Here is a 26,264-nt window from a genome sequence, read left to right as displayed (position 1 = left end):
GGTACAGTTGGGATGAGAGAAACTACTCAATTTAGTGGATAGCTAACAGATTCCAGAGACAAATGCCTCTTCCTCATGCGCCAGCCTTTCTAATGCTACCATCGAAACTGATGCTAACATCAGACATAACCCTTATTTCAACAGCAGCACAGACACCGGAGGGAATGGGTGGGGGGAGGATGGCAGCTGAGGTTAATACTGACTCTCACCTATTCTGGGGGGAGGGAGAAAGCTAGGCTCACTGCACTGGCAGCAATGCAGGAATGTAGGTGCATCACTGCAGAACAAACAGTCTAGCATTCCACGGTTAGGAGGTTATGCATCTGATGACGTGCATCTCCTTAAGTCAGTATAACAAGAGCTCTCAGACTGCCAAAGGGATAGGGGATCAGATATAGTGAGGATCTGCAGACTGGCCTGCTCTGTAAATTACAGTTGTGCACACTTACTATAAATGTAGATGTTGGAGTGTATTCACTATTGCAGTCATTACATTTGGGTAATCTGCTGGCAGGTTGCACTCAGTCGGCCTGAATTCCAAAGTCTTGGGTCCTGCGTCGGCTGCAGTCTTCTCTTCCATGACGTCAGGGGTACAAAAACATGCAGCAGATGCCATTTTCTTTAGTTTTTCTTGCCCCCGATGTCAGGTGCCCCCCAAAAGGTAGCAAAAAAAAAATATATATATATATATATATATATATATATATATATATATATATATATATATATATATATAGATATATACAGATATATACATATATATATATATATATATATATATATATACATATATATATATATATATATATATATATATATATATATATATAGATATATATACATGCATAAATATAAACTTTACCTTCACCTACAAACAAATACACCACATAGGTTGTAGAAGACAGAGAAGGAAAGATAAACTCCAGAATGACAGGGGGATGGGCAGGAGGGTAACCTGGACTGCAACAGTGAATACACTCGAACATCTACATTTATGGTAAGTGTACACAACTGTACTATGTTCTTCGTGTTTCACTGTTGCAGTCATTACATTTGGGTAGAATCCCAAAGCTATAGTTGGGAGGCTGGAGCTAAAATGCATTAGGTGCGGGTATAAGGCCCTGCAGCGGCAAAGCCTGCCCTGGACTTAGAGTAGAGAGGCAAATGATAATGCTTTGTGAAGGTGTGAACAGAACTCCAAGTAGCAGCCTCTAGAATGTCTTTAGTTGGTACTCCTTTGAGAAAGGCTGCTGAAGTAGCTGCAGCTCTGGTGGAATGAGACCTAATGCCCTTTGGCACAGGTTTTCCATGGTATAAGTAGCAGAAACGGATGCAGTAGCTTATCCACTGTGAAATTGTCTGCTTTGAAATAGCCTTTCCTTCTGATCCTGCAGCATATGACACTAGTAATTGCACAGTTTTTGTTAGAGCTTTAGTCCTGCTCAAGTAGGATCTTAGATGGCTGTGTACGTCCAGGGAATGCAGAATTCTCTCCCCCTTGTTCTGCGGATTTGGATAAAAAGTTGGCAGATGAACTGTTTGGTTAAGAGCCAGACTGGAAACCACCTTAGGCATAAAAGTTGGGATTTTTCTCAGTGACACCCTGTCTGGGTAAAATATGATAAAAAGCTCTACAGCCATGAGGGCTTGTAGCTCTGAAACTCTTCTTGCTGAAGTAATTGCTAGTAGCAGAGCTGTTTTCCATGATAAGAAATTTATATCAGCGGTAGCAGCTGGTTCAAATGGAGGCAGGGTGAGATTTTCCAACACATAACTGAGGTTCCATGCAGGTAATGGTGATCTTCTTATAGGCCTTACATTTTTGACTCCTTTGAGATACTGCTTTAGTAAAGGATGAGAAAAGATTGGTGGCTCTATATTGTAATGAGCAGAAATGGCAGAGGCATGGATTTTGATTGATGAGAAAGATGGGCCTTTGTCAAGCATCTCAGTTAATTATTTTAGTATCTGAGGAATATTTGGTTCTGCTGTATCCGTTTTTTGTGCTAGATTCCAAGCAGAGAATCTCTTCCATTTGTCAGCATAAGATTTTCTAGTAGTAGGCCTTCTGGCTTCCAAAATGACATCCATCACAGCTTTACTGAGAGGTGTTGTTTGTATAGCTACATGACCAGCCATGCTGCCAGGTTCAATGTCTGTAGTTTGTGCAGGATCTGATTGTTTTGCTGGGACAGTAGACTGTAGGTCTTTGAGATATGGTCCAAGCTGGTTATTGAGAAAAGTTTCTTAGGACTGGGTACCAGTACTGGCGGGGCCTGTCCGGAGCAATTAGTATCATCTTTGGTTGCTCCTGTCTGACTTTTAGGAGGACCTTGGGGAAAAGAGGCAGAGGAGGAAAGGCGCAAACTGTTTTTCCAACTGAAGGATAGGGCATCCACTTTCCATGCTTGTGTGTGATAAGTCCTTGGTGCAGAATCTTTTTAATTGATAATTTTGAGGAGAGGCAAATAGATCCATGTCTGAGCTCCCCCATTTCTCTGTTATGTTGAAGACTTGTGGATTTAGTTTCCACTCATGAGGATCCATAAGGTTTCTGCTTAAATCATCTGCCAGTGTATTTTGTTTTCCTGGCAGGAATTGAGCTTGAAGATGTATTTGGTAGGTCAAAGCTGTGTCCCACAGTGCCATGGCTAATCTGCAAAGGGGGTACGAGTGTGTGCCCCCTTGCTTGTTTATATACCACATGACTGTGGTGTTGTCCGTCTATCTGTAGTTGTCCTGAATGAAGCAAGTCCTTGAATGCTGTTAGGGCATTTTGAACTGCTAGCATCTCTTTCTGGTTGATATGCAGATGCATTTGTTTTGAGGTCCATATGCCCTGAATGCATCTTCCTGCCATGTGGGCCCCCCAGGCATAATCCGATGAGTCTGTTAAGGTTTGAATGGCAGGGGGGAGAGTGAAGGCCCATTCCATGTTTTGGTGACATGCCTTTGCCCACCACAGAAACTTGTGTTGTAGGCAGGGAATGAGAGGAATCATTGCTTCCAGACTGTGAGAATGTTAACTCCATAAACTTTTCAGGTACCACTGAAGTTTCCTCATATGCAGTCTTGCATATGGAATCAGCAGGATGCAGGATGCCATGAAGCCCAAAGCCTGCAGAATTTGTCTTGCAGACAACTGGGTCTTTGCTGCCATTAGTTTGAAGTAAGTAGTCAGTTGCCTTTGCTTGTCTGGCATGAGGTAAGCCATCTGGGCAATTGTATTCAAGCTTGCACCCAGGAATGTTATCTTTTGAGCGTGTACCAGTTGTGATTTCTTTTTGTTGTGTACCTTAGGCATGCTAGAAGCCTTGTCACAAACGCCAGGTGTCTAAGAAGAATGTCCTTGTTCTCTGCTTGAATGAGACAGTCGTCTAAGTAAGGATATATTTGTATACTTATTTGTCTGCAAAATGCAATTACTGGTGCCAGGCACTTTGTAAAGACCCTGGGCGCAGTAGATAAGCCAAAGGGCAGTGCAGAGAATTGGTAATGCATTAAGCCAGCCTTGAATCTGAGGTATCTTCTGCACAATTGTCTTATTGGGACATGCAGGTATGCCTCTTTTAGGTCTAATGTCACCAGCCAAACATTCTTGCCCAGCATGGACAGAAGCTCCTACAAAGTCAGCATCTTGAATTTTGGAATGTTCAGGTAGGTGTTCAAAAATCGATAAATCCAGTATTGGCCACCAGGCCCTGTCCTTTCTGGGTACCAAGAACAGTCTTGAGTAAAAACCTTGTCCTTTTTCCTGTTCTGGTACTGGCTGAATGGCCCCCATATCCATGAGGAACATAACCTGTTTCTGTGCCTCTGTCCATTGATTTTTTGGCAGATCTGGCCAACCATTTGCCACTGGCAGAGTGTGGAAATAGAATCTGTATTCCTGTGATACTATGTTTAGTACCCACTTGTCCTGGGTTATTAACTGCCAATTTTGAGCAAAAAGTGCTAACTTCCCCCTATGGGTGCTGCCAAAAGATAAGTGCTTGGAGTAGGCAGAGGGCAGTCATTGGGATTGCTTTCTGCAGGTTTGCACTTTATCTCCTCCAGATTTGGAGGTAGAAGCACCCCATTGATTTGACCTGTATGAATCTTGCACCTGGTATCTGGAACCCTTAGGGCGTCTGGATTTGCCCCTTTGAGCTCTGTCTAACACAGGAAAGGACCAATTTTTTGTAGGCCAGTCTCTACTGAATCTAGGTGGCTGCACTTGTAAGAAGTCTTTAACAGTTTGCATAGACTTAGCTTTCTCTTCCATTTTCTTTAAAACCTCTTCTGCCTTAATACCAAATAGAGAATCAAGCTGTAAAGGAGCATCTAGCAATTTAGCTTTAACATGATCAGGCAAATTCTGTTCCTTTAACCCGGCATGCCTCCTAACCACAGATCTAGTAACTGCGGCCCTGCACGAGGCCTCTAAGGAATCAAAACCACATTGCAAAGTATGCTTTCCAACCTGTTCAGATGCATGCAATAATGCCTGCAATTCTTTATTTTCTACACATTCTGAAATCAATATAATTTTCTGTTTCAGCAGTCCCGTAACATGTTGTTGGTACTTAAGCATAGGAAATTGACAGTTTAAGGCCCTGATTGCCAAGGTTGCAGATGTATAAACCTTTTTTCCCCATCTGTCCAGTGCCCTTGAATCTCTGTCCGAGGGGGTAAGATTTTTTGCTGTTGAGGCCTTAACTCCCTTTGGACCCTGTGAAATAGTTTCAGGATAAGCAGCAGGGTTTCTAAATTAAAATTTATGTGAGTCAGGGACCCTGTAATATCGGTCAGGCTTACTGGGACCCAGAGGTAAGGAGGCAGGGGTCAAGCTCGACTCCGAAAACACATCATCCACAATGTCTAAAACAGGGGGAATGGCTAAGGGCCTGTGCTGAGGGAGGAGGAGGAAATCCCTGAGCCTCTTTTTTGATTCTGAGAAGTCTTGACTCTCCCAGTGAAAATGCTCCCTCAAAGTATGCAAGGTTTCTCCAAATTAATAATCCTCAGGAAGAGATGCAGATGGTACAGACTTCTCTGCATCAGAATCTTCATAGGGAGGAATAGATAATTCCTGATCAGAAGAAATAGAAACCTGATCTGAAGATTCATAATCAGCGTCTTGCCTAGGCCTCTTATCTGGAGGGGGATGGGTACCCCTGATCAAGGTAATGAGGTCTTCAGCCATTTTGATCATCTGTTTTTTAGGCATAGAAGCCTGTGCACGTGGCTCATGCGTTGTTTTTTTAGTTTTAGAAGTTGTTTATCTTTGGTTTTGCAGCTGTCGACTGTTTGATATACAAATGTTGAGGTCTGAATATACCCTCAGAAGCCGGTGCCTGCTCAGCAGCTCCGGACCCATCCGAGGGAGACACATTCGTCGGTCCAATACCTTGAGTATCTTGTGGTATGCTGGACTCCACGTGGGTGTCGATAGAGGCCTGCGACTCTAAGGTAGCGTGTATCAGGGGCTGCGAAAGCACCTCACTGAGTACCAGCGAACCGGCGATTGGCTTAGGAGAAGCTTCATCGGTTTTGGTACTTGACTGCCTTTCTCTGTCCTCTTCTTTGTGTTTTTTTATGTACTCCTGTAGTCTGATTGCTATCCGACGACATTTCTGGGTAGTTAAATCTGTTTCCAAAATACTTTGATGCAAAAATATACAGACGCTTAATAGTGCGTTGGTTAAATCTAGCACAAAACAGACAGCCAGGCACGTTGTGATCAGGGCCTAGGCAAGGGATACAGTATAAATGGAAATCCTTATGAGGTATTTGCTTCCCACAAGTAATACAATTATTAACTTTTTCTGACATCGGTAGGGAGGAAGAAAAAAAAGTTTCCCCAATGGGGTACTTAGCTTTAGTGAAGACTTCGGTTCTGAAACTCAAACTCGAATATTTCAGTAGTCGGCCGACCTGCACTTGCGAAATGCTTCTGCTTCGGGCACCGCACGGCAAGAAAGACTGAAGAAAATGCCGTCGGCTGCATGTTTTATACCCCTGACAACCTGACGTCATGGAAGAGAAGACAGCAACAGACGCAGGACCCAAGACTTTTGAATTCAGGCCAACTGCGGGCAACCTGCCAGCAGATTACCCAAATGTAATGACTGCAACAGTGAAACATGAATATCACCTGACCCTTACCTCCATCTTGGAATGACTAGGCCCGGATGGCTATCTCCTCAGTGAAGGAATGAATGGGTCAACTGGGTGCAGGAAGAGGAGAAACTGGGCTGATCCTACAAGACCAAAAAATACTGATATGTGACCCATTGCCTTATTATACTGACCATTAAATGGGACATCTAGACCACGTTTGTTAAAAAAGTAAATAAATAAAATAAAAAAAAATTAGTTGCACTGATGGACTCCTTCCTTCCTTGGAGGAAGGTAGACCCCCCCAACCTCTCATAGCACACAGATCTCCCTGGAAAACCACCGACCTCTCCTATAATAAGCTCAATTTGAAGTTTTTGAGTCAAGGTTGTCAACATATTCTGTCCTGCAAAAGGATGTGCTCATTTCCTCCAATGACAACGATTAAATCAGACAGCTGTTCAAGAAAAAAGTTTAGAATTCCAGTGTTCCTAGTAAGGAAAGACTGTCAGCTACTTGGTGACTACAAGTAATTCCACAAATGGGACAAGCACAAGAGTAAACTGCAAATGGATTTTTGCCCACTTTGAATACAATTAGGCATCCTTTAAATCCAATGTGAAAAGGAAAGGCTCCAGCAATAGTAACAGGAAAAGGGACTGCAGAAAAATATTTGTTTAGCCTTGTAAGGTCAAGGATGGAAAGCAGAATAATCCCTTTTACCTACTTTCAAGAGGTCCTCTACCACATTAATAAGCTGTTCTGTCACCTCTAATGCTGCTAGATGAGCCAGGTCCTATAGGACTGCAGGTAAACTAAAAGGGGGAAAAAGTACAGCTGTATAAGAACTTTCCATAACACTAGATGTCCTACTGATTGCTGCGGCAGTATTCCTAACACATGGGCTGTCACTGATGTCCTTACGGCCAATACCGAAGCTTTACCTTCCCAGGTCAGAACATCTGACAGGTGACCCTACACCCCCCAGACAGAAAAATGGTCAGCTAGGAGAGTTACAGTATGAAAGCTCCTCAGTTCCAGGGCATTTCCCAGGTGATAGGAAAAAAGAAAGAAAGACTAAGTAAGGAAATTAGAGGGGAATGAGGGTGGAAAGGAACACTGCAAAAGTGGCCATATGGTTAAGGTCTTAAACTGTACTACATCCTGATTGAAGTCACTGCAGCAGTATTCCTAACTCATGGGTGAGTCCTGGAGCTACAGGAACCATAAGGGAGAGGTTGGTTAAAAGGTAGTACAACTGACCAAGATGCCAGACAGCACTGACCTAGCGAAAGAAGCTCTACACCTTTAAGTCATTTATCCTGCAGTGTTTAGTATAAGTGCGTACAGATGACCAGGTGGCAGTCTCCAGAACTGACTTTGCATCGCCTCCTTTGTAGAAAGCTTAAGAGGCTGCTACTGCTCAGGTAGATTCAGCTCGAGGACACAAGGGAAAGGACTTGCCATACAGAGAGAAACAAGATGGCCTTAGAGATCCAGCTTTCAGTAGTTTGTTAGTTAAACTGTTAGTCCAGTTTAGAGTCAATGAAAAAAAATAGTTTCAGATTTTCAAATGGATTTTTAAACAAATTTAAGATCATAAGGGATTTTATAAAATGTCTTCTGTGAGGAGCCTGGGAGTCAGGAGCAACAAAGTGGACAGAAAAGCATCCAAAAAGGAGATGCATGAGAAGGGGCTGGGGTGCCCATTTCCAAAAGGATTGCAGCATATTTGCTGCACCTCTGAAATATGCCTAGAGTCCAACATATAAGGCATCATATTAAGATTCTTTCCAAAGGCGCTTCTATTGCAGAGTCAGGTGAAATGGAGTACTCATCAGCCAAAGGGACTTGGCCAAGACTGTGCACTTGAGAGGAGTAGGCCAGAGAATGGTTAGAATCAGAAGCCTCCTCCTCCAAAGCCATCTTTAGAACAGGGGATTGGGAGGAGAAAGGAGGCTTCAAAGCCAAAATGGTCTTAAAGCACAACAGAAATCCATCCAATCCTTCTCTCTAGAAGACGAAGGTGGTGGTTAAGTGGAAGCAACACGTTTAGTTTTCTGACTCTTCTTTTGTATGATGCCTGTTTGAACTAGACTTAATAGCTCACTTCACTGATGAACCTTGAGGAGGTTGTAAAGGATCTCTTCCCTAACCAGGATCTGAAAGATGTACTCTGGTTCCTCAGATATGATGATTCATACTTCACCTCTGTCTGCAGAATCTTCAACCATCAAAGCCTCTGATGGCACACCAGCTAACAACAGGGTCTTGGCAGAGGGCATCCAAGTAAGAATTGGATGAACTGCAAGTTCTGAAACCACAGCAAGTACATCAGCATCAGAAATAGCTGACAAGAGTCTCTGGCCCAAGTCTGTTAAGGTTATACTTTCAGGCAAACGCCTGGAATTTGTTAAAGTTCCTGTACACAATGGACAGGTTAGGAGGAGCTCAGTAAAATGGCAACATTTGATCCCAATGACATATCTGAGGAATTGTGGCCTTTGTGAACGGGGATGTGCAGGTAGATGTTTGCATACACAGGGTCAACATGAGGGCATCCTTGAGTAGTAAGAGTGGCAGGGCCTATATAACAAACATTTCAACTTCTTGACCAACACTAACCTTTTTAATCTAATACAGGTCTAGGATTTGGTCCTGCTTTGGAACCAATAAAATTCATAAGCAGAAAGCCATGCCTTGCTTCCAACACAAGGACCCTTTTTATCCACAGCACCAAAGATTAGTAGCTGTATCAGAATAAAAAGGGCAACTTTGATCAGGTTATGCTATAAGATGGCATGCTGAGGAAGTTAAGTGGAATTCTGTGTTCCTTCATAACATGTAGATATACCAGTTACGGTAGGAATACACATGGCTTTTAGATCTAGTGCATCATTGGGACATTTTGCTGGCCGATGACAAATTGCAGGGTCTATTGCAGGGTCTGTTAGGGAATAGATGTTCATTTTCATTTTGTAAAGGAAAGACTTTGGGTAGTTATTTTAGTTATTACAAATGCAATACACCATCAGAACATTTGTCACAAGTTACATTGGATGGGACTAGGGTAGTTGGGTGTTATTCTTGTGGGCACTGCTCTTTCTGTAAATACATTTATCAGATGAAGGAGTTTACTAGCAAGAATACCTCAAGGATTTTTTTCTATTAATACTTTTTCCAATTGCAGTAGTGACTGGGCTATATACCTTGCAGTATGTATCTGTTCGGCATTTTATATTGGCCAGACTTCTAGATCTTTCAGATTTCGCATTTCCGAACACCTTAGTAACACTAGAAATGAATATTTGACAAATGCCTTGTATAAACATACAATTGCACACAATTCAGCTAGTTTCAATTTTATTGACAGAATAACGGGCAATAAATGCTTTAAGACAGGCTGGCATAATATCTGAACAGAAAAGAGAAATCATGGATTGTGAGACTGGGTGGATTGTTTCCACCTGGTTTAAATGAGCACTTATAATTTTATTACTGTTGATTGTTTAATTGAGGTTTATGACATCATATAAAATGAGTTGACTACAGTTAATGTTGTACATTGAGAAAGGTTATTGGGCCAAAGCCGGTTTGACTGTGGTTTCATGTATTAAACTTCCTTTTCAGTTGGTGCTGGCTGTTCTTTGGCATGTAGATGTAAACTCCCCTCAAAGGTCTGACATCAGCACAATACAGTTCTACTTGAAAGACAAAAGTTTCCGGTCTATGAGTTGAGGGGATTCTGTTTCCCATTCACCTGCTTTGCTTTTTCTCTGGCCTCTTTGCAGCCTTCTCTTTTGTTTATACCAGTCTTAACAGTAGAACAAAGGAGCAGTCATTGTTTGGAGCAATTTCTGCTATACCTCAAGAGGAGGAAGGATGAAAAAACTGTCTGACCAAGTACAAAGTTCTTCCAGATTAAGGATACCATGGAAAAAGGAAAAAAAATGTCACTGTCCAAGGAATCTCTGAGCCAGGTAAGGCTTCAGATAGCTGACCTCTGGGCACAACTGCCTAATGCACTGCTGTCTGTATATATTTGATCCAATGTTTTCCCACTTTGTAGAGTGACAGGCTGCCGTACAGTACAGTCAGATTTCATTCCGTGCATCTCTGCTCATATCCTCTTACTTATTTGAGAATGTCCCTTTTCTACTTTATCATGTGGGTCTTAGAAATAAAAGCTTTGATTGCAAGGGAAACGGAAGAACAGTCTTTTAATCAAACTGAACACCCTTTGCTTTCCCTATCAAAAGAAACGGTGCTGAGCCAAGAAGCCAACTCAGATCTACCAGAAATCCAAATATCACACAAGATCTAACATGTTAAACAGCTTAGGGCACTATAAAATGGACTGGTTTAAAGCAGTAGGCTATGAATCTGGTTGTAACAACGTGCACTTTAAATTTGCCTGTGTCACAAGTGATAATTCAATAAAGGTTATGAAAAAAATGTATGGGTAACAGGCAGAATAGTTGTCGGCCTTAGCTGTTCAATGCCTACAGCCTCCAAAAACATCTTTTGGGAGTTGAGCAAAACCTTGATACCTTAACCAAATGCTCCATCATGAGAAAATATAGACCCCTTGAAAGAGAAATCCTCCCTTACGGAGACCCCAAAACAATGACATCATCCAAGTCGCACCCCAGTGCAGTGTGGATCTGGTTCAAGAGCAGGTAATATCTTCTATCTCAGAATTGTCTATTCTAAGGGATGGGACCCTTAATCTTGTCACAACAGATCATGCCTGAATCAGACAGAGGAGCTTTGGAAAGGACATAGGTAGCCTGTCACCACATATGACTTTGCATCAGTAGAGTGCATGTTTGAAAGTCAAATGTATGCAGCCCTACTGAACGCCCTACGGCAGAAACAATCTGAGCTTATTTTGCAATGGCATTTAATTAAACTTGTAGGAATCTATTTTGGTTGGTTGGCAATTATGTAGTAACCAGGGAAAAAGTCATTATCCTGTTAATACTGGAACACTTTTGAATCAGCACCCAGCTATGAAGTACTTATTGTGCTGAAGCTTAGTAATTTAGCAGGTGCTGACTGCCTTAAACACCACATGCTCCCATGCTCATAGACCCTTCAATTATGAACATACTTCAAATTATCCATTTTCAGATGCCTGTGCTTCTCTCCCTTTAAACTTTTTTCTTATTCTCTATCATGGAAAGCTCTCCAGCACCTAGAAAACACCCGAAATCATGGCTGCAATAGGGCAATGTATTTATTAAAAGTGCTGCACACCAACTGTAAACTTGACATTAGTCATCCAAGCAAAACACACACTGTACAGGAATTTTGGTGGAATCTGTCTACCGCAGGTGCACTTGTTTGCATATATATATTTTTTTTTTTTTTGAGGGGGGGGCACATATGCCATTGGAAAAAAGTCTCCTGCCACTCAAAAACAAGCATATAACAACTAATTCCTCAATCAGTACAAATGAAACAGAAAACAGCCCCATACTGGGGATCGTATTGCTCTGTGAAGGAGTCTGTAAGAAACCAGACTTAATGAACAAGAGATCATATGCTTTTTACAGAAGGCACAGATGCACGCACACGCAAAAAATTAAGATGTAGACTGCTTTCCACCTTTATCATATTAGTATCCCCTGTGCAGGGAAGGAGTAGAGAATCTCTGCCTAGGGACTTCTGTCTGCTCTACATGTCAAGGTACTTATTCCAGCCTGAGAGCCTCATGCATACGTAATTTATAGCACCAGTGATCCATACATTCAACATACACCTTTCAGACACCATTACCTGGCCACAATAACTATTTGGGTCTGCATAAACAAGAATCTCCACAAAACAGCAGCATGAGAGCCAGAGGATTCACAAGGTAGTGCCATTCTTCTCTGATTCTCTACCAACAGACTTAAAAGTGTGAAATGGGTGTCCTTGAGTCAGTGTCAAACATTGGAAAGTTTGTCACCTATTTTAAAGTTTTTCCCATGTGTTTTCTCAATTAAAAACAGTGCAATACTTTGATATTCTTTCTACAGCATCATATGTGTATCTGCAAAACAGTCAGTGATATTGGCAAACATGAAAAAGGTCTTGAATAAAATTGGACTCGTCAACAATGAACATACATGCCAAAAAATGCTACCACCTCTGAAGGTTTAGACTTGGCCTTTATTATACTAACCTGTTGCTCTGACTGAGATGTGTTAGGTGAGTCTCTCCCAGTGGCGTTGCCATCTCCTTCATCATCTGAAATTTTAAACTCCAGATCTTCGGTATAGCGTTTCCTTTTCACTTGTCTGCTGGAACGACGTTTCTTTAAAAAGAAAAAAAAAAGAAATGTCAGTGAACTGAAAAAAGTGTTTATTCACTGCCAAGAAAGACATTTTGTGAAATATACTAAGTCCTGCATAATTCTGGCTTTCTAGCAAAGACTTACAGCCAATTTACAAGGGGAGATCAGCCACAATCAGAAATGCACATCAACTTCTGGAAGACTAATCGGTCTAAAGGGCTAAGAAGCCAACAAGTCTAAACAATGACTTTTGTATTTATAATTCAAATACCCTTAATACCACATTACCTTTGCATACCTTAATACCAAATAACCTACAGCCTTCAGTAGCAAGACAGAGGCTTAGACTCGAAAGGTTTAACATCTAGTGACCTTAGAATATAAAAACCAATGACTGAGGAACTTTAAACGATCTCTATCTGCTTTGTTAGGGGGCAGCAAGTAAGTTATAGGCTTTAAAAAATACATCCTCCAATGGTGACAGAACAGGAGGAACTGGCATAGGTTCAAAAAATTCCTGTTACAATAAATTATATTTCTTCACAGACTGTGGAATATCATGTTACCAATGAAAAAAGTTATGTACTTACCATAACGTTCCTTGTGAGTTGTTTATCTCGCCTTTATTCTCACTGATGGGTTCGGAGCTGATCCTCGGCTCCGACACGGCCGATAGCAAAGCTCAAGGTTTGCCAGTAGCTCGAGACCCAGCCCCTTATCCCACAATGCACTGCTGGAATTACCTCAGATCTTGTTTGCTGCAAGTATATATACCCTTTTATTTATTTCTACAAGGAAGCACATCCCGAAGGGGAAGTAGTAGCATTGAATAACCAGGATTGTACTAGCCTCTAAGTCAACTGTCAGCCAGGAGGTGGAAAGAGGGAGGGACGTGAGAATAAAGGTGAGATAAACAACTCACATGGGACATTATGGTAAGTACATAACTTCTTTATGTGAAGTTAAATCTCGCCATTTATTCTCACTGATGGGTAGCGTCCCTTGCACCCTCAATCTTGGGTAGCTCATGGAAGTACGTTTTTCAGTACCGTGGAACCAAAGGAAGACCTGCCCTGGAAGCCTGATCTACTTTGTAATGTGCGATACAGGTATGAGGCTTAGACCAAGTGGCTGCAGCACAAATATTGTCAAGGGGCAATTTAGCTTGAAAGGCAGAAGACGTAGAAACGGCTCTGGTAGAATGAGCCTTAGGTGTGTGTGTCAATGGCATGCGAGCATTCACATAAACAAAGGATATACAATCTGATAACCATTTAGATAAAGTTGTTTTAGCCACTGGATTACCTTTTCTGGCTTCCAAAAAGGATACAAAAAGTTGATCTGATTTTCTAATATCCTTAGTTCTATCAAGATAAAATCAGAGCAGTCTGTGTACATCAAGTTTGTGCAGCATGTATTCCAATTTGTTAGAGTGATTGGGGAAAAAAGACTGGCAGCTTAATGACCTGATTGATATTGGAATCAGAACAGACTTTAGGCAAAAAGGAGGGGTTTGTTCTGAGAGATACTCTATCAGCATGAAAAATCATGTAAGGAGGCTCAACAGATAATGCTTGAAGTTCTGACACTGCGGGCAGAAGTAATGGCTACCAGAAATATAGTCTTCCAGGACAAATATTTGAGATCACAAGAAGATGCTGGTTCAAAAGGGGGGGGGGGTAATTTGAGACAGCATCAAATTCAAATTCCAGGGAGAATAAGGAATTTTGACAGGACGTCTCACGCGAAGGGCACCTTTAAGAAAAGCCTTAGATAACTTTTGGCTTATAACATTCAACCCATCGAATCCAAGGTGGAAATTTGATATGGCGGCTAACTGGACTCTAACTGTGGCAGCTGCTGCTCCTTCTTTAAAAATCTTTGTCAAAAATTCTAAAATGGATAGAGAAGCTTGGAAAGGGTCGATTTTCTGTACATTGGCCCAAATTGAGAACCTGTTCCACTTACTGCAGTACAGTTTCCTGGTGGATGGCTTGTGAGAAGACAAAAGGATTTGTCTTGTATCTGAGAGCGAATGAAGCCTGACAATTAAGGGAAATGGATTAGCCAAGCAGTCAGTTTTAGGGACTGCAGTGAAGGATGTAGGGTTACCACCTGTCCCACTTTGCGAGGTACAGTCCCCTCTCTTTGGGCAGTTGTGTCCTGCAAAATAATTGTAAAAATGGCAAATGTCCTGAGATTTTAGGACAAATTTATTTTCTATATTTTATGTAATAGTTGCATAAAACAGTTATTCTGCATCTGAAACACCTAAATGTTATAAGAAACAGAATAAGCAACTAAAATGCTACAAGAATAAGCTGTCATTTAGGCATAAAAGTGAGGTTCTGTCCTTTGTACTGGCTGTGGGTATGTTTCGACCTGCAAAATCTGATGTTTGTACCAAAAATGTCCCACTTTGGGCATTTGAAAAGGTGCAACCCTAGAAGGATGGAGATTCCCCGACGGGTGTGTCAGAAGGTCCGGAACTGGGTCCAGGATCCATGGATCCTCCAGTAGATGATTGTGAAGGAAGGGGAACCAAATCTGTCGAAGCCAGTAGGGAGCTGAGGATAACTGTCCTTCCCAGCGACTTTGCTTTCTGTAAAACCTTGGGTATCAATGGAATAGGTGGGAATGCATATAGGAGACCCAGAGGCCAATCGTGTACGAGTGCATCTCTCGGGGAATGTACCGGAGGTGGTATTAGAGCTAAGTAGCTTCTGCATTTGGTATTGTTGTGACTGGCAAAGAGGTCACAGCAAGGCTGGCCCCATTTGCAGAAAATCAGATCCGCAACTCATTGGTTGAGAGACCACTCGTGAGGCAACAGCATTGCTCTGCTTAGCTTGTCCGCTATCACATTGGATTTCCCCGGGATGTGCATTGCTATCAGAAAACGGTGGGATGACCCAGCCCATTGCCATACCCCGAGTGCTTCTAGACAAAGGGGGTAAGACTTGGTTCCGCCTTGTTTGTTCAAGTACCAGACCACGGACATGTCCGTCTGAATTGCAATTGTTCCTAGAGGAAGAGAGTCCTGAAAGTACTGCAACGCCAGAAGTACCGCTGTCAACTCCAGAACATTGATATGCAGGATGTGACTCTTGATCCGTCCATGTGCCTTGGGCAGTCTTTCCCTGAAAATGCCCCCACCCTATCAGGGAAGTGTCCGTGGTCACAGTGGCTACTTGGGGGGGGGGGGACAGGACAAAAGGTCTTCTGATAGTAACATGAAGAGATGTGAACCACCACTGAAGGGCTCTCTTGAAAGAATCTGTGATGAGAATCATGTAGTGCATCGGTAGCTTCTGGTAGGACCACTGAGCGAAGAGGAGCCATTGAAGGATTCGCATATGCATCCTTGCGAGTGGTACAGCCCCGATTGCTGCCGCCATCAACCCTAGTACCTTCAAGACATCTGCTGCTGTAGCTTTGTTCTTTGACACCAGTGAGATGACGTGTTGGCGAAGTGAAACTCTTTCGATTGGAAGACGTAGAGTGGTCGTTGAGGTATCTAACTGCTCCTATAAAAACAGTATGCTGCGATGGCAATAAGGCAGACTTTTCGAAGCTGATTGTAATGCCTAATTGATGGCAGAGTGTCAGAGTATATTGTGTTGCCTGAGTCAATTGATGCCTGGTGGTAGCAGTGAGGAGCCAATCGTCTAGGTATGGAAACACTTGGAATCCTAGACGCCTCAAGTGAGCCGTGACCACTGCCATGCATTTGGTGAACACCCTGGGGGCTGTAGTGAGACCAAAGGGCAGGGCTCAAAACTAGTAATGATTGGCTCCCAGCCAGAAACCTAGGTGACCCCTGGAGCATCTGTTCATATTTATGTGATAGTATGCGTCCTTGAGATCTATGGAGCACATCCAATCGCCTTTCCCTAGGAAGGGAAGAATGGACTGAAGCGTGACCATTCGGAACTTCTCTTTCTTTACAAATTGGTCGAGTCTGCTGAGGTCCAAGATAGGTCTCCAGTCTCCTGTTTTCTTTGGTATCAAAAAGAATCTTGATTAAGTTCCGAATCCAACTTGGTCTTCTGGGACTGGTTGGATTACTCTTTTTCTAGCAATTTCTGGACCTCTACGATTGCTTGTTCCCAGAGATTGGGTGGAACATCTGGGATTCTGCTTACAGGAGTAGGTGGGGAAGAGAACGGTATGAAATATCCTCTGGAAATGATGCTTTGTACCCATGTATCTGATGTTTTTAGCCAGACTTCTGGGTACAAAGACAAGCGACCTCCGACTGTCTCCCGAGCCGAACAGCCGGGCACAATTTCAGGAGCACTGGTAGGGCTGACCAGAGAACTGGCCTCTGTCACCCTGTTGCTGTGGACCCCCATCTGCCGTGTGGGCGGCATCTTCCGTTATAACCCCCTCCTCTGCCTCTAGAGGGGGTTTCTCCACGTGTGTCCTGAAAGACTCCCTGTGCTTTTCAGAACCACATTTTCTCTCTTCTAGGGCCCTTGGGGTAGGGCAGAGTAGGGGTAGAAAAACTGACCTCAACGGCAGATAGGGTCTTGCCTTCCTGCTCACACCTGGTTAAAGTTTCCTTTACTTTAGGCCCAAACAGTGATGAGCCATCAAATGGGGTGTTGATAAAGGAAGACTTAAAGAGTTCCGCTAAGGAACAGAGATGCATCCAGGCTTGTCTCCACAGAGCAATGTCTGAACTAGCAGCTCTACTCGAACCATCAGCTGCATAAGATATGATAGACATGGATGAGTTTACAACAGAGTTTAAGGTAGCGAGCTGTGTGTTAACTTTGTCGGCAACCCCTGCAGCTACCATACCCTGGAGAGTATCTCCTAGCTCTTTCAGGAGATCTCTTTGCTGTCTTGTAAAATGGGTTAAATAGTTCAGCGATCGCAGAGGAAAAGTCGCTGAACTAAACATGCATTTCCCATATCTATCCATGATCCTAGAATCTTGGTTAGGAGGATGGATAGATGCGGATGTTTCAGACATTTCTTTTTTGGTGGCTGCAGCTACCACCATGGCATCAACAGGCACTCCTTTGGTCAAAAAGGCTTTGTCCACCAGTGCAGAGATGAACTTATTCAGCTTCCGAGGGACAGGTTCCATGGCCTCCGGTGACTACCACGCCTTACGAGAGATCAGCTCCATGAGCTCATCATAAGGCAGAGACTCCCAAGAAGTGGAAGGTTGAGACCCAAAAGCCTTCAAGAGCACTGACTCGTCCTCAGTAGGGGGTTTTGAACTGCCAATCGCCCCTCTAAGGATCTCTAATATCTCCGCAAAGGAGATATCCTCAGAGGGGGATCAAGGGGACCCTTCTGACTCATCCAAGTCCATATCGGATGTCAAAAACTCCTGTGGGGAGTCTAAGTGTCTCCTCTTGCATAGTCTCTTCCTGGGTACCTCCTCAGTGGGGAGATTTTGGGAGGTCTCGGAAGAGCAGGGGATGCCCTGTGGGGCCACTTGAGGCTCGGGGTCTCTACGCTTAGGGGGACCAGTAGACGTAGAAGCGGACACAGGAACTTGAGGGGAGAAGGAAGCCCGAACTGTTGCCAATGATGTCTTACGAGACTGGACTCTCCTCATGGCATCGAAAGCACCATGGCTCCGACGAGAAGGGGTAGACTGATCCAGAGGGACCGCCTGATCCTCCCGCTCCGAAACCATGGGCTCTGAGCCCGAGGTAGGAGCAGAGCTCATCCGAGTCGAAGCCCTGAGAGGAAGAGTCGGCACCAACAAATCGGTCCGACTATCCTCCCCAGACCTGACAGGAGAGTGTCAGCTCTTAGCGTCCTCGATCGGCGCAGAGGACGTCTGAGTAGATGGAACCGATAACACCGGTGTGGGTCTAGGTTCTAAAGGTTCGACAAGCATCGGTTCGGGCTCTTTCGGCTCAGAGTCCAGTACAGCTCGGAGTAGGAGTAGTCAAATCCGGTTCAATGGTCTTCGGCACCGAAGTGGTTGGGGCCGACAACAATTTAGCAAGTCCTGGTGCCCTTAGAAGCTTCTGCACTAGCTGATCCATGTCCATATCAGAGAGGCTGACCGAAGACATAGAGGAATGCACCAAAGGTGCTGACTGGAGCAGAGGAGATGAGGGAACCTCAGAGACTGGTTCCAAGACTGGTAGCTGTCTCCGAACCAAAGGGACACTCGGTTCCGAGGACTGTGGAACCGATGACCCTGTACACCCTCTGATCTCTTTACCTTCTTGAATTGTTTAGAATCAGAAGATTTAGAAGTGCTGGCACCTTCCTGGCTACCCAACACCTCAGAAAAAGTATGCTGCAGCAACCCCCTATCTATGAGTTTTCTCCTTCTCTCTAAGAGAACCCTAGATGAAAAAGAGTGGCAAATACTGTAGGAGTCTTGGAGGTGTTCAGCCCCCAGACAGTAAACACATTGGACATGCCCATCTGTGATGGACATTTTCTGTCCACAATCTGGACATTTCTTAAACCCCAATTTGGGGTGAGACTTCTCTCTCATCCAACATTTTATGAGAGAGACACCACAAAATTAACCTGTAAAGGTTAAATACAGGGCTAACTAAGCCCACACTAAACAATGTAGTAAGAACAAGTAAAAATTGTTAAACTAAATAGGGCTAAGAAAGGGGCCAACACTAAGAAAAACAAGCCTACACAGGGCACTATCACTAAAATCTAACCTACTTTAAACTATTATTTTTTTACAGGAAACAGACACACACTAAATATGAATAATCTCTCAAAAAGAGAAGAAAAAAGTTTTTTTTTAAATTTGCGATTTATCAAAATGGTCCAAGCTAACTGGATCACAGAGATCTCTCTTTCCGCGGCAAACTAGATCTGAGGTAATTCCAGCAGTGCATTGTGGGATAAGGGGTTTGGCCTCGAGCTACTGGCAAACCTTGAGCTTTACTATCGGCCATGTTGGAGCCGAGGATCGGCTCTGAACCCATCAGTGAGAATAAATGGCGAGATTTAACAACTTCACATCAACTTATTCACTCTGGAAATGTTTTCAGAAAGAGAACTCAATGAAGGGACTGGCAAAAGCTACAATTTCCTGACAATCTGAATCAAACCCTTAAGACAAAAAAGATAGTCCCCTTCACAATCATTTTATGATTCAAAACGGAAACTTTCAAGAAAATAAAGAATCCCTTTTTCCACCTGCCAGAACAGAAATGGAAAGGTCAAAAGCCTAAACTGAAACCAGAGCCAATAACTCCTGTTGAAACTGAGACAGGAGATACATGAACAAGTTTTTGCTCATTTTTGACAGAAATCTCCCGAATTAGCAGAACCATTTTTTGCCAAGTAAAACTTTTCTAGGGACAGGTAATCCAGTCAGGCAAGCAGAAAAGTATTCCCTGCGCCTTCACCCAGAACCAAAACGAATGGTCCTTCCTTTCCAATTAATGGCACTCGGACAGCTGCAGAGGACATGTCTAAACCCCTGGATCCATGACGGTTGTAAGGACTCCACCACAGGGAGGCAAGGAAAACGATAAATTCCATGACAACACAGAAATGGCCACAGCAGAGTCACCCACCTAGAGCTAAGGCACTTTGGTAACCTGTGTGGTGGCAAAGGCTGTTTATTAATTTTTTTCTAGTGGCTGGTAGGCAGAAGAACCGAGGAACCAGTAAGTTGTTCCATGGTAAAGTCAAAAAAGATGCCTGACTGACAAGGAAGCCTGGCAGCATTAGTCAGTAAAACAATTAAGTATCAAGAAGCAACTTTTCTACAAAAACTGTGAGAAGTACTTAAAACACTTACCCCAGCCCCCAAAAGTAAAAAAACTTTTACGAAAGAAAAAGCAGTTTTAAATCAGTTTTAACTTTTCTCCACAAAAATAAAAAAAAAAAGTAATGCTATATTTAAGTTAATGTAAGTCATGTGACACTTTCCCAGCATAAAATACTCTTACAGAAAAAGTTCACTTTCAGTCATAAAATTAAGAAATGGAAGCACCCCCGCCCCCCGAGACACAATCTCCTCTCTCAGCAATGGAAAGTGTTTGCTGACTGCCAATCCATGAAAGCCGGTAACAGGAGCTCTCTTCAGTAGGGGGAAGGCTCTGAAGGACTTGGCACCCAAACTACTCTCTCCAGCTCAGCTCAAGCTGACCAATGGTTTCGTCATGTAACGTGCCCTTAAGTTTTGGAAGATGGCCCCATTGTTATATTCTATGCAGGATACAATCCACATTGCAAAGGCTACTGTGGCAGTGAACAGTATGAATAACATCTCTCACGTAGAACTGCTGGGAGTAATAGCTTTTTATTATAATGGCTACTCTTCATATTGTCACAGAAAGTAAATGCCCTTACACTTACAGGGAAAAAAATTATATTAAGGGGTGTAAAAGTACAGTTTTGTACCTACCATAAATGTAGATGTTCGAGTGTTCACACTTGGGTTATCCTGCCGTCAGGCGGTCCCGCAGTCGGCCTGAGTTCCAAAGTCTTGGTCTGGCGTCGTTTGCTGTCGCCTCTTCCCTGACGTCAGTGCGCCAAGGGTATATAAGATGCATCCGACGCCATTTTCTTCAGTTTTTCTTGCCCCAGATGTCAGGTGCCCCCAAGTAGGTAGGCAATACATATTGCTAATCAAAAATATACAATAAAAACAATACCTTCAGTTACCAGCAAATACACCCCAAAGGTTGTATAGGATAGAAAGGTATAGATAAGTCAAGCTAGTTCAGAGGGGATGGAGGGAGGGTAACCTGGACTGCAGCAGTGTGAACACTCGAACATCTACATTTATGGTAGGTACAAAACTGTACTATGTTCATCGTGTTACACTGCTGCAGTCATTACACTTGGGTAGAATCCCAAAGCTGAGGTTGGGTGGCTGGTCTATAAAGAGTTAGGATTGGCTATGAGGCCCTGCAGAACTGCAGTGGCAAATCCTGCTCTGGATTTAGAGTAGAGAGGCAGGTGGTAGTGCTTGGTAAAGGTATGCACTGAACTCCAAGTTGCAGCCTCCAAAATTTCTTTGGTAGGTACTCCTGTGAGAAAGGTTGTTGAAGTGTCTGTTGCCCTGGTGGAATGTGGCCTAATGTTATTTGGGACTGATTTTCCATGCTGTGTGTAGCAGTACCGAATGCAGTGTCCTATCCACTTGGATATAGTCTGCTTTGAGATAGCCTTGCCCTGTGATCCTGCAGCATATGCTACAAACAGTTGCTCAGTTTTCCTGAAAGCCTTTGTTTTGTCCAAGTAAAAGTGCAGCTGCCTGTGTATGTCCAAAGAATGCAGAAGTTTCTCCCCTTTATTCTGGGGGTTTGGATAAAAAGTTGGCAAATGGATGGTTTGGTTAAGAGCCACACTAGATACCACCTTTGCCATAAAGGTAAGGTTTGTTCTTAAAGATACCGTGTCCTGATGAAAAATTATAAAAGGTTCCACTGCCATTAATGCCTGTAGCTGAGACTCTTCGTGCTGAAGTTACTGCCAGGAGCAGAGCTGTTTTCCATGATAAAAATTTTAGATCGGCTGTATTGGCTGGCTCAAAAGGTGGCAGGGTCAGTTTTTCAAAAACGAAATTGAGGTCCCAAGTTGGTGTTGGTGCTCTCCGGGGCGGTCTTATGTTTTTAGCCCCTCTGAGGTACTGCTTTAGCAATGGATGAGAGAATAAAGGAGGATCCATGTTGTAATGTGCTGAAATGGCAGAGGCGTGGATCTTAACTGATGAGAAGGATAGGCCTCTGTCCAGCATCTCAATTAAGTATTGCAAAATCTGAGGAATGTTTGGGACAATAGGGGGTCAAGGTTTTGAGCCTGGTTCCAAGTGCAGAATCTCTTCCATTTTTCTGAGTAAGCTTTCCTGGTGCTAGGTCTCCTGGCCTCCAAAATGACATACATAAGAGCTTTAGAGAGAGGTGTTGTCAGTTTGACTAATGTACCTGCCATGCAGCCAGGTTTAGGGTTTTGAGTTGTGTGTGCAGGATCTGATTGTTTTGTTCAGTCAAGAGGTTTGGAATTTGAGGCAAAATCCATGGTGGGCCTTGAGCCAAGTTCCTTAAGATAGGGTACCAGTGCTGGCGTGGCCAGTCTGGAGCAATCAGGATCATCTGTGTTTTTTCTTGTCTGGCTTTTAGGAGTACCTTTGAAAGGAGAGGCAGTGGCGGGAAGGCATAAACGTTTAGGTTTTTTCCAGCTGAACAGAAGAGCATCAACTTTCCATACTTGTTTGTGATAAGTCCTTGGGCAGAATTTTTGTAGTTGGCAATTCAGTGGGGAGGCAAAAAGATCTATGTCTGGGCATCCCCACTTTTGCGTTACCATGCTGAAGATCTGTGGATTCAATTTCCATTCGTGAGGGTCCATGATATTTCTGTTTAGATAGTCTGCCAGAGTATTTTTCTCTCCCGGCAGGAATTGTGCTTGCAGGTGAACTTGATACGTTAGAGCTGTGTTCCACAAGGTCATGGCTTGTCTGCATAGGGGATAAGAACGAGTGCCCCCTTGCTTGTTCATGTACCACATTACTGTGGTATTGTCTGTCTTTAGTAGTAATTGTCCTGGATGTAGAAGGTCCTTGAAAGCTGCTAGGGCATTTTGAACAGCCAACATCTCTTTTTGATTGATGTGAAGATGCATCTGGTCTGTGGTCCACTTGCCCTGAATGCATTTTCCTGCCATGTGTGTTCCCCAGACATAATCCAAAGCATATGTTGTTAGAATTTGCCTGGCTGTGGGTTGGGTAAAAGGCTGACCCTTGTTTAGGGGACATGCCTGTGCCCACCATCGAAACTCCTGTTGTAGGCATGGAATCATTGGTATTACTGCTTCTAAACTGTGAGAGTATTGAGTCCATACACTTTTCAGGTACCATTGTAATTTCCTCATATGCAGTCTGGCATATAGTATTAGTAGTATGCAGGATGCCATGAATCCCAGGGCCTGCAGAAATTTTCTTGCAGGGAGATGGGACTTTCTTGCCAGCAACTGAAAATATTGAGCTAGTTGAACCTGTTTGTCTGGCGTGAGGTAAGCCATCTGGGCCGTTGTATTTAAGGTGGCACCCAGGAATATAATCTGTTACGAGGGCACTAGTTTTGACTTCTTTTCGTTTACTGTGTACCCTAGAGAAATTAGCAACCTTTTTACAAACGCCAGATGCTGTAGAAGAATGTCCTTTGTCTCTGCTTGAATGAGGCAGTCGTCCAGGTATGGATATATTTAAATTCCTTTTTGTCTGCAAAACGCAATTACTGGTGCCAGGCACTTTGTGAAGACCCTGGGCGCAGTAGATAAGCCAAAGGGCAGTGCAGAGAATTGGTAGTGCATTGTGCCAGTTTTGAATCTGAGGCATCTTCTGCAATTTTGTCTGATAGGGACATGCAGGTATGCCTCTGAGGTCCAGAATAACAAGCCAAGCCTTCTTGCCCAGCATGGGTAGAAGCTGCTGTAATGTCAACATTTTGAATTTCGGAATATCCAATTAAGTATTCAGAATTGAAAGGTCTAGTATGGGCCTCCAGACCTTGTCCTTTCTGGGGACCAGGAATTGAGTAAAATCCTTGTCCATGTTCCTGTTGTGGTACTTTTTGAATAGCTCTCATGTCCATGAGGGCTGATATTTGTTTTTGTGCCTCTGCCCATTGATTTTGTGGCAGGTCTGGCATTCCTTTTAGTCTTGGTAAAGTATGAAAGTGGAATCTGTAACCTTGAGACACAATATTCAAGACCCATTTGTCTTGGGTGATTGTTTGCCAGTTTTGAGAAAAAAGGGGGCTCCCAAAAGGGATGTGCTTGGCATACGAAGGGGAAAGCCATTGTGACCGTTTCCTGTAAGGTTGAGACTTGTCCTCACCACCTTTTGGGGTTAAGGTGCCCCACTGTCATTGTCTGAGCCTTGGGGTTGAGATCTGCCTTTTGGGCGTCTGTATCTGCCTCTCTGTGGCCTGTCTGACACTGGAAAGGACCAATTCTTTGTTGGCCAATTTCTGCTAAACCGAGGTGGCTGTACCTGTAAGAAATCCTTGACTGTTTGCATAGGTTTAGCTTTATCCTCCATTTTCTTTAACACCTCTTCTGCCTCAAAACCAAACAAAGTATCATGCTGTAAAGGAGCATCTAATAATTTTGCCTTAACATGATCAGGTAAACTTTGTTCTTTTAACCAAGCATGTCTTCAAATCACAGAACCTGTAACTGCGGCTCTACAAGAAGCCTCTAAAGAATCAAAACCACATTGCAGAGTATGTTTTCCCACCTGTTCAACTGCATGCAATAAATCCTGCATTTATTTACAATCAGGAGCTTCCGAGCTTGCAAGCATTTTCTGTTTTAACTGAGCCATTAAATATTGTTGGTACTTAAGCATGTGAAACTGGCAATTTATAAAGCTCTTACTGCTAAAGTTGCAGAAGTGTATACTTTCTTCCCCCATCGATCCAAAGCTCTGGAAATTGTGTCAGAGGGTACTGGATTTTTTGCAATGGAAGCCTTAACCCCTTTTGGACCCTGGGAAATAGTTTCTGGATCAGCAGAAGGGTTTTTGTAAAGAAATTTGTGAGTCAGGGACTCTATAATACCTATCCGGCTTGGCTGGAGCAGGGGGGGGGGGGGGAGTCAGGAGATAAACTGGATTCAGAAAACACATCATCCACAATATCTAGCACAGGCAGAATAGCCAGGGGCATGTCTTGAGGCAATAAGAGAAAACCCCTGAGCCTTTTCTTGGATTCTGAGTAATCCTGGCTATCCCAATGGAAATGCTCCCTCATGGTATGTAAATTTCCCCAAAAGAATAATCCTCAGGAGGAGAGGCTGAAGGGATAGATTCTTCAGCATCAGAGTCCTCACAGGGGGGGAGAGAGTATCCCTGGTCTGAAGAGGAATCAGAGGAAATGGAAACCTGATCAGAGGAGTAGTAGTCTGTATCCTGCCTAGGCCTTTTCTCAGGAGGGGGATGGGAACCCCTGATTAGAGTAATGAGGTCTTCGGCCATTTTAAGCATCTGTTTCTTAGGCATGGAGGACTGTCCAGGAGAATGCTGTACTTGTTTCTTTGTCTTTAATGGTACCTTTGTCTTGGCTGTTGTTTTAATGGTAGGTTGTGAAGGTCTGAAAACACCCTCAGAAGCCGATGCCTGCTCAGTGGCTCCAAACCCATCTGAGCGATTAGTTTCCGTAGGCCCAATACCTTGAGTTTCCAGAGGCCTAGATGTCTCCATGTGGGAGTCGGAAGCGGCCTGTGACTCTGAGGTAGCGCATGTCAGGGGCTGCGAAAGCGCCTCACTGAGAACCGGCAAACCGGCGACTGGCCTAGAAGAGGTTTTGTCGTCGGTTTTGGACCTCGGATGCCTGTCTTTATCCTTGTCTTTGTGTTTTTTCGGTAGTGAGGTCGTCGGCTGATCCGACGGCATCGTATAATTGAACCTTCGGCCAAAGTAGTGCAAAGCAAAATCAAAACGTCTTTTTATAGTGCGTTTGTTAAATCTAGCACAAAACCGACAACTAGTGATGTCGTGATCAGGGCCTAGGCATGGAATACAGTAAGAGTGGAAGTCCTTATGAGGTATTTGCTTCCCACAAGAAATACAATTAACTTTTTCTGACATTGGTCTGAGGCGAGAAAAAAGTTTACCCAACGGGGTACTTAGCTTTATTGAAGACTTAGGATATGAAATTCAACTTCGAAAATCTCAGGAGTCGGCCGACCGGCACTTGCGAACTGCTTCTGCTTTGGGCACCGCACGGCAAGAAAGACTTAAGAAAATGGCGTCGGATGCATCTTTTATACCCCTGGCGCACTGACGTCAGAGAAGAAATGACAGCAACCGACGCCGGACCAAGACTTTGGAACTCAGGCCGACTCCAGGACTGCCTGACGGCAGGATAACCCAACTGTAATGACTGCAGCAGTGTAACACGAACATCTGGTAAAG

General features: G+C 43.6%; 1 protein-coding gene across 1 annotated transcript in view; it reads right to left on the bottom strand.

Annotated features, from left to right (window-relative positions):
* Positions 1-26,264, bottom strand: part of CHD7 (chromodomain helicase DNA binding protein 7) — a 2,781,650-nt gene that overhangs the window by 1,586,250 nt on the left and 1,169,136 nt on the right. Inside the window, exon 7 of the mRNA XM_044065875.1 lies at positions 12,269-12,400. Within this exon, the coding sequence (XP_043921810.1) occupies positions 12,269-12,400 (132 nt within the window). The remainder of the gene's footprint in view (positions 1-12,268; positions 12,401-26,264) is intronic.

This window comes from Protopterus annectens, chromosome 3.part0, assembly GCF_019279795.1.
Source record: "Protopterus annectens isolate FY-2018-M chromosome 3.part0, PAN1.0, whole genome shotgun sequence".
Taxonomy (NCBI): Eukaryota; Metazoa; Chordata; order Ceratodontiformes; family Protopteridae; genus Protopterus; species Protopterus annectens.
Note: the sequence above shows the minus strand (reverse complement) of the source record. Positions and strands in the feature narration are given on the sequence as shown.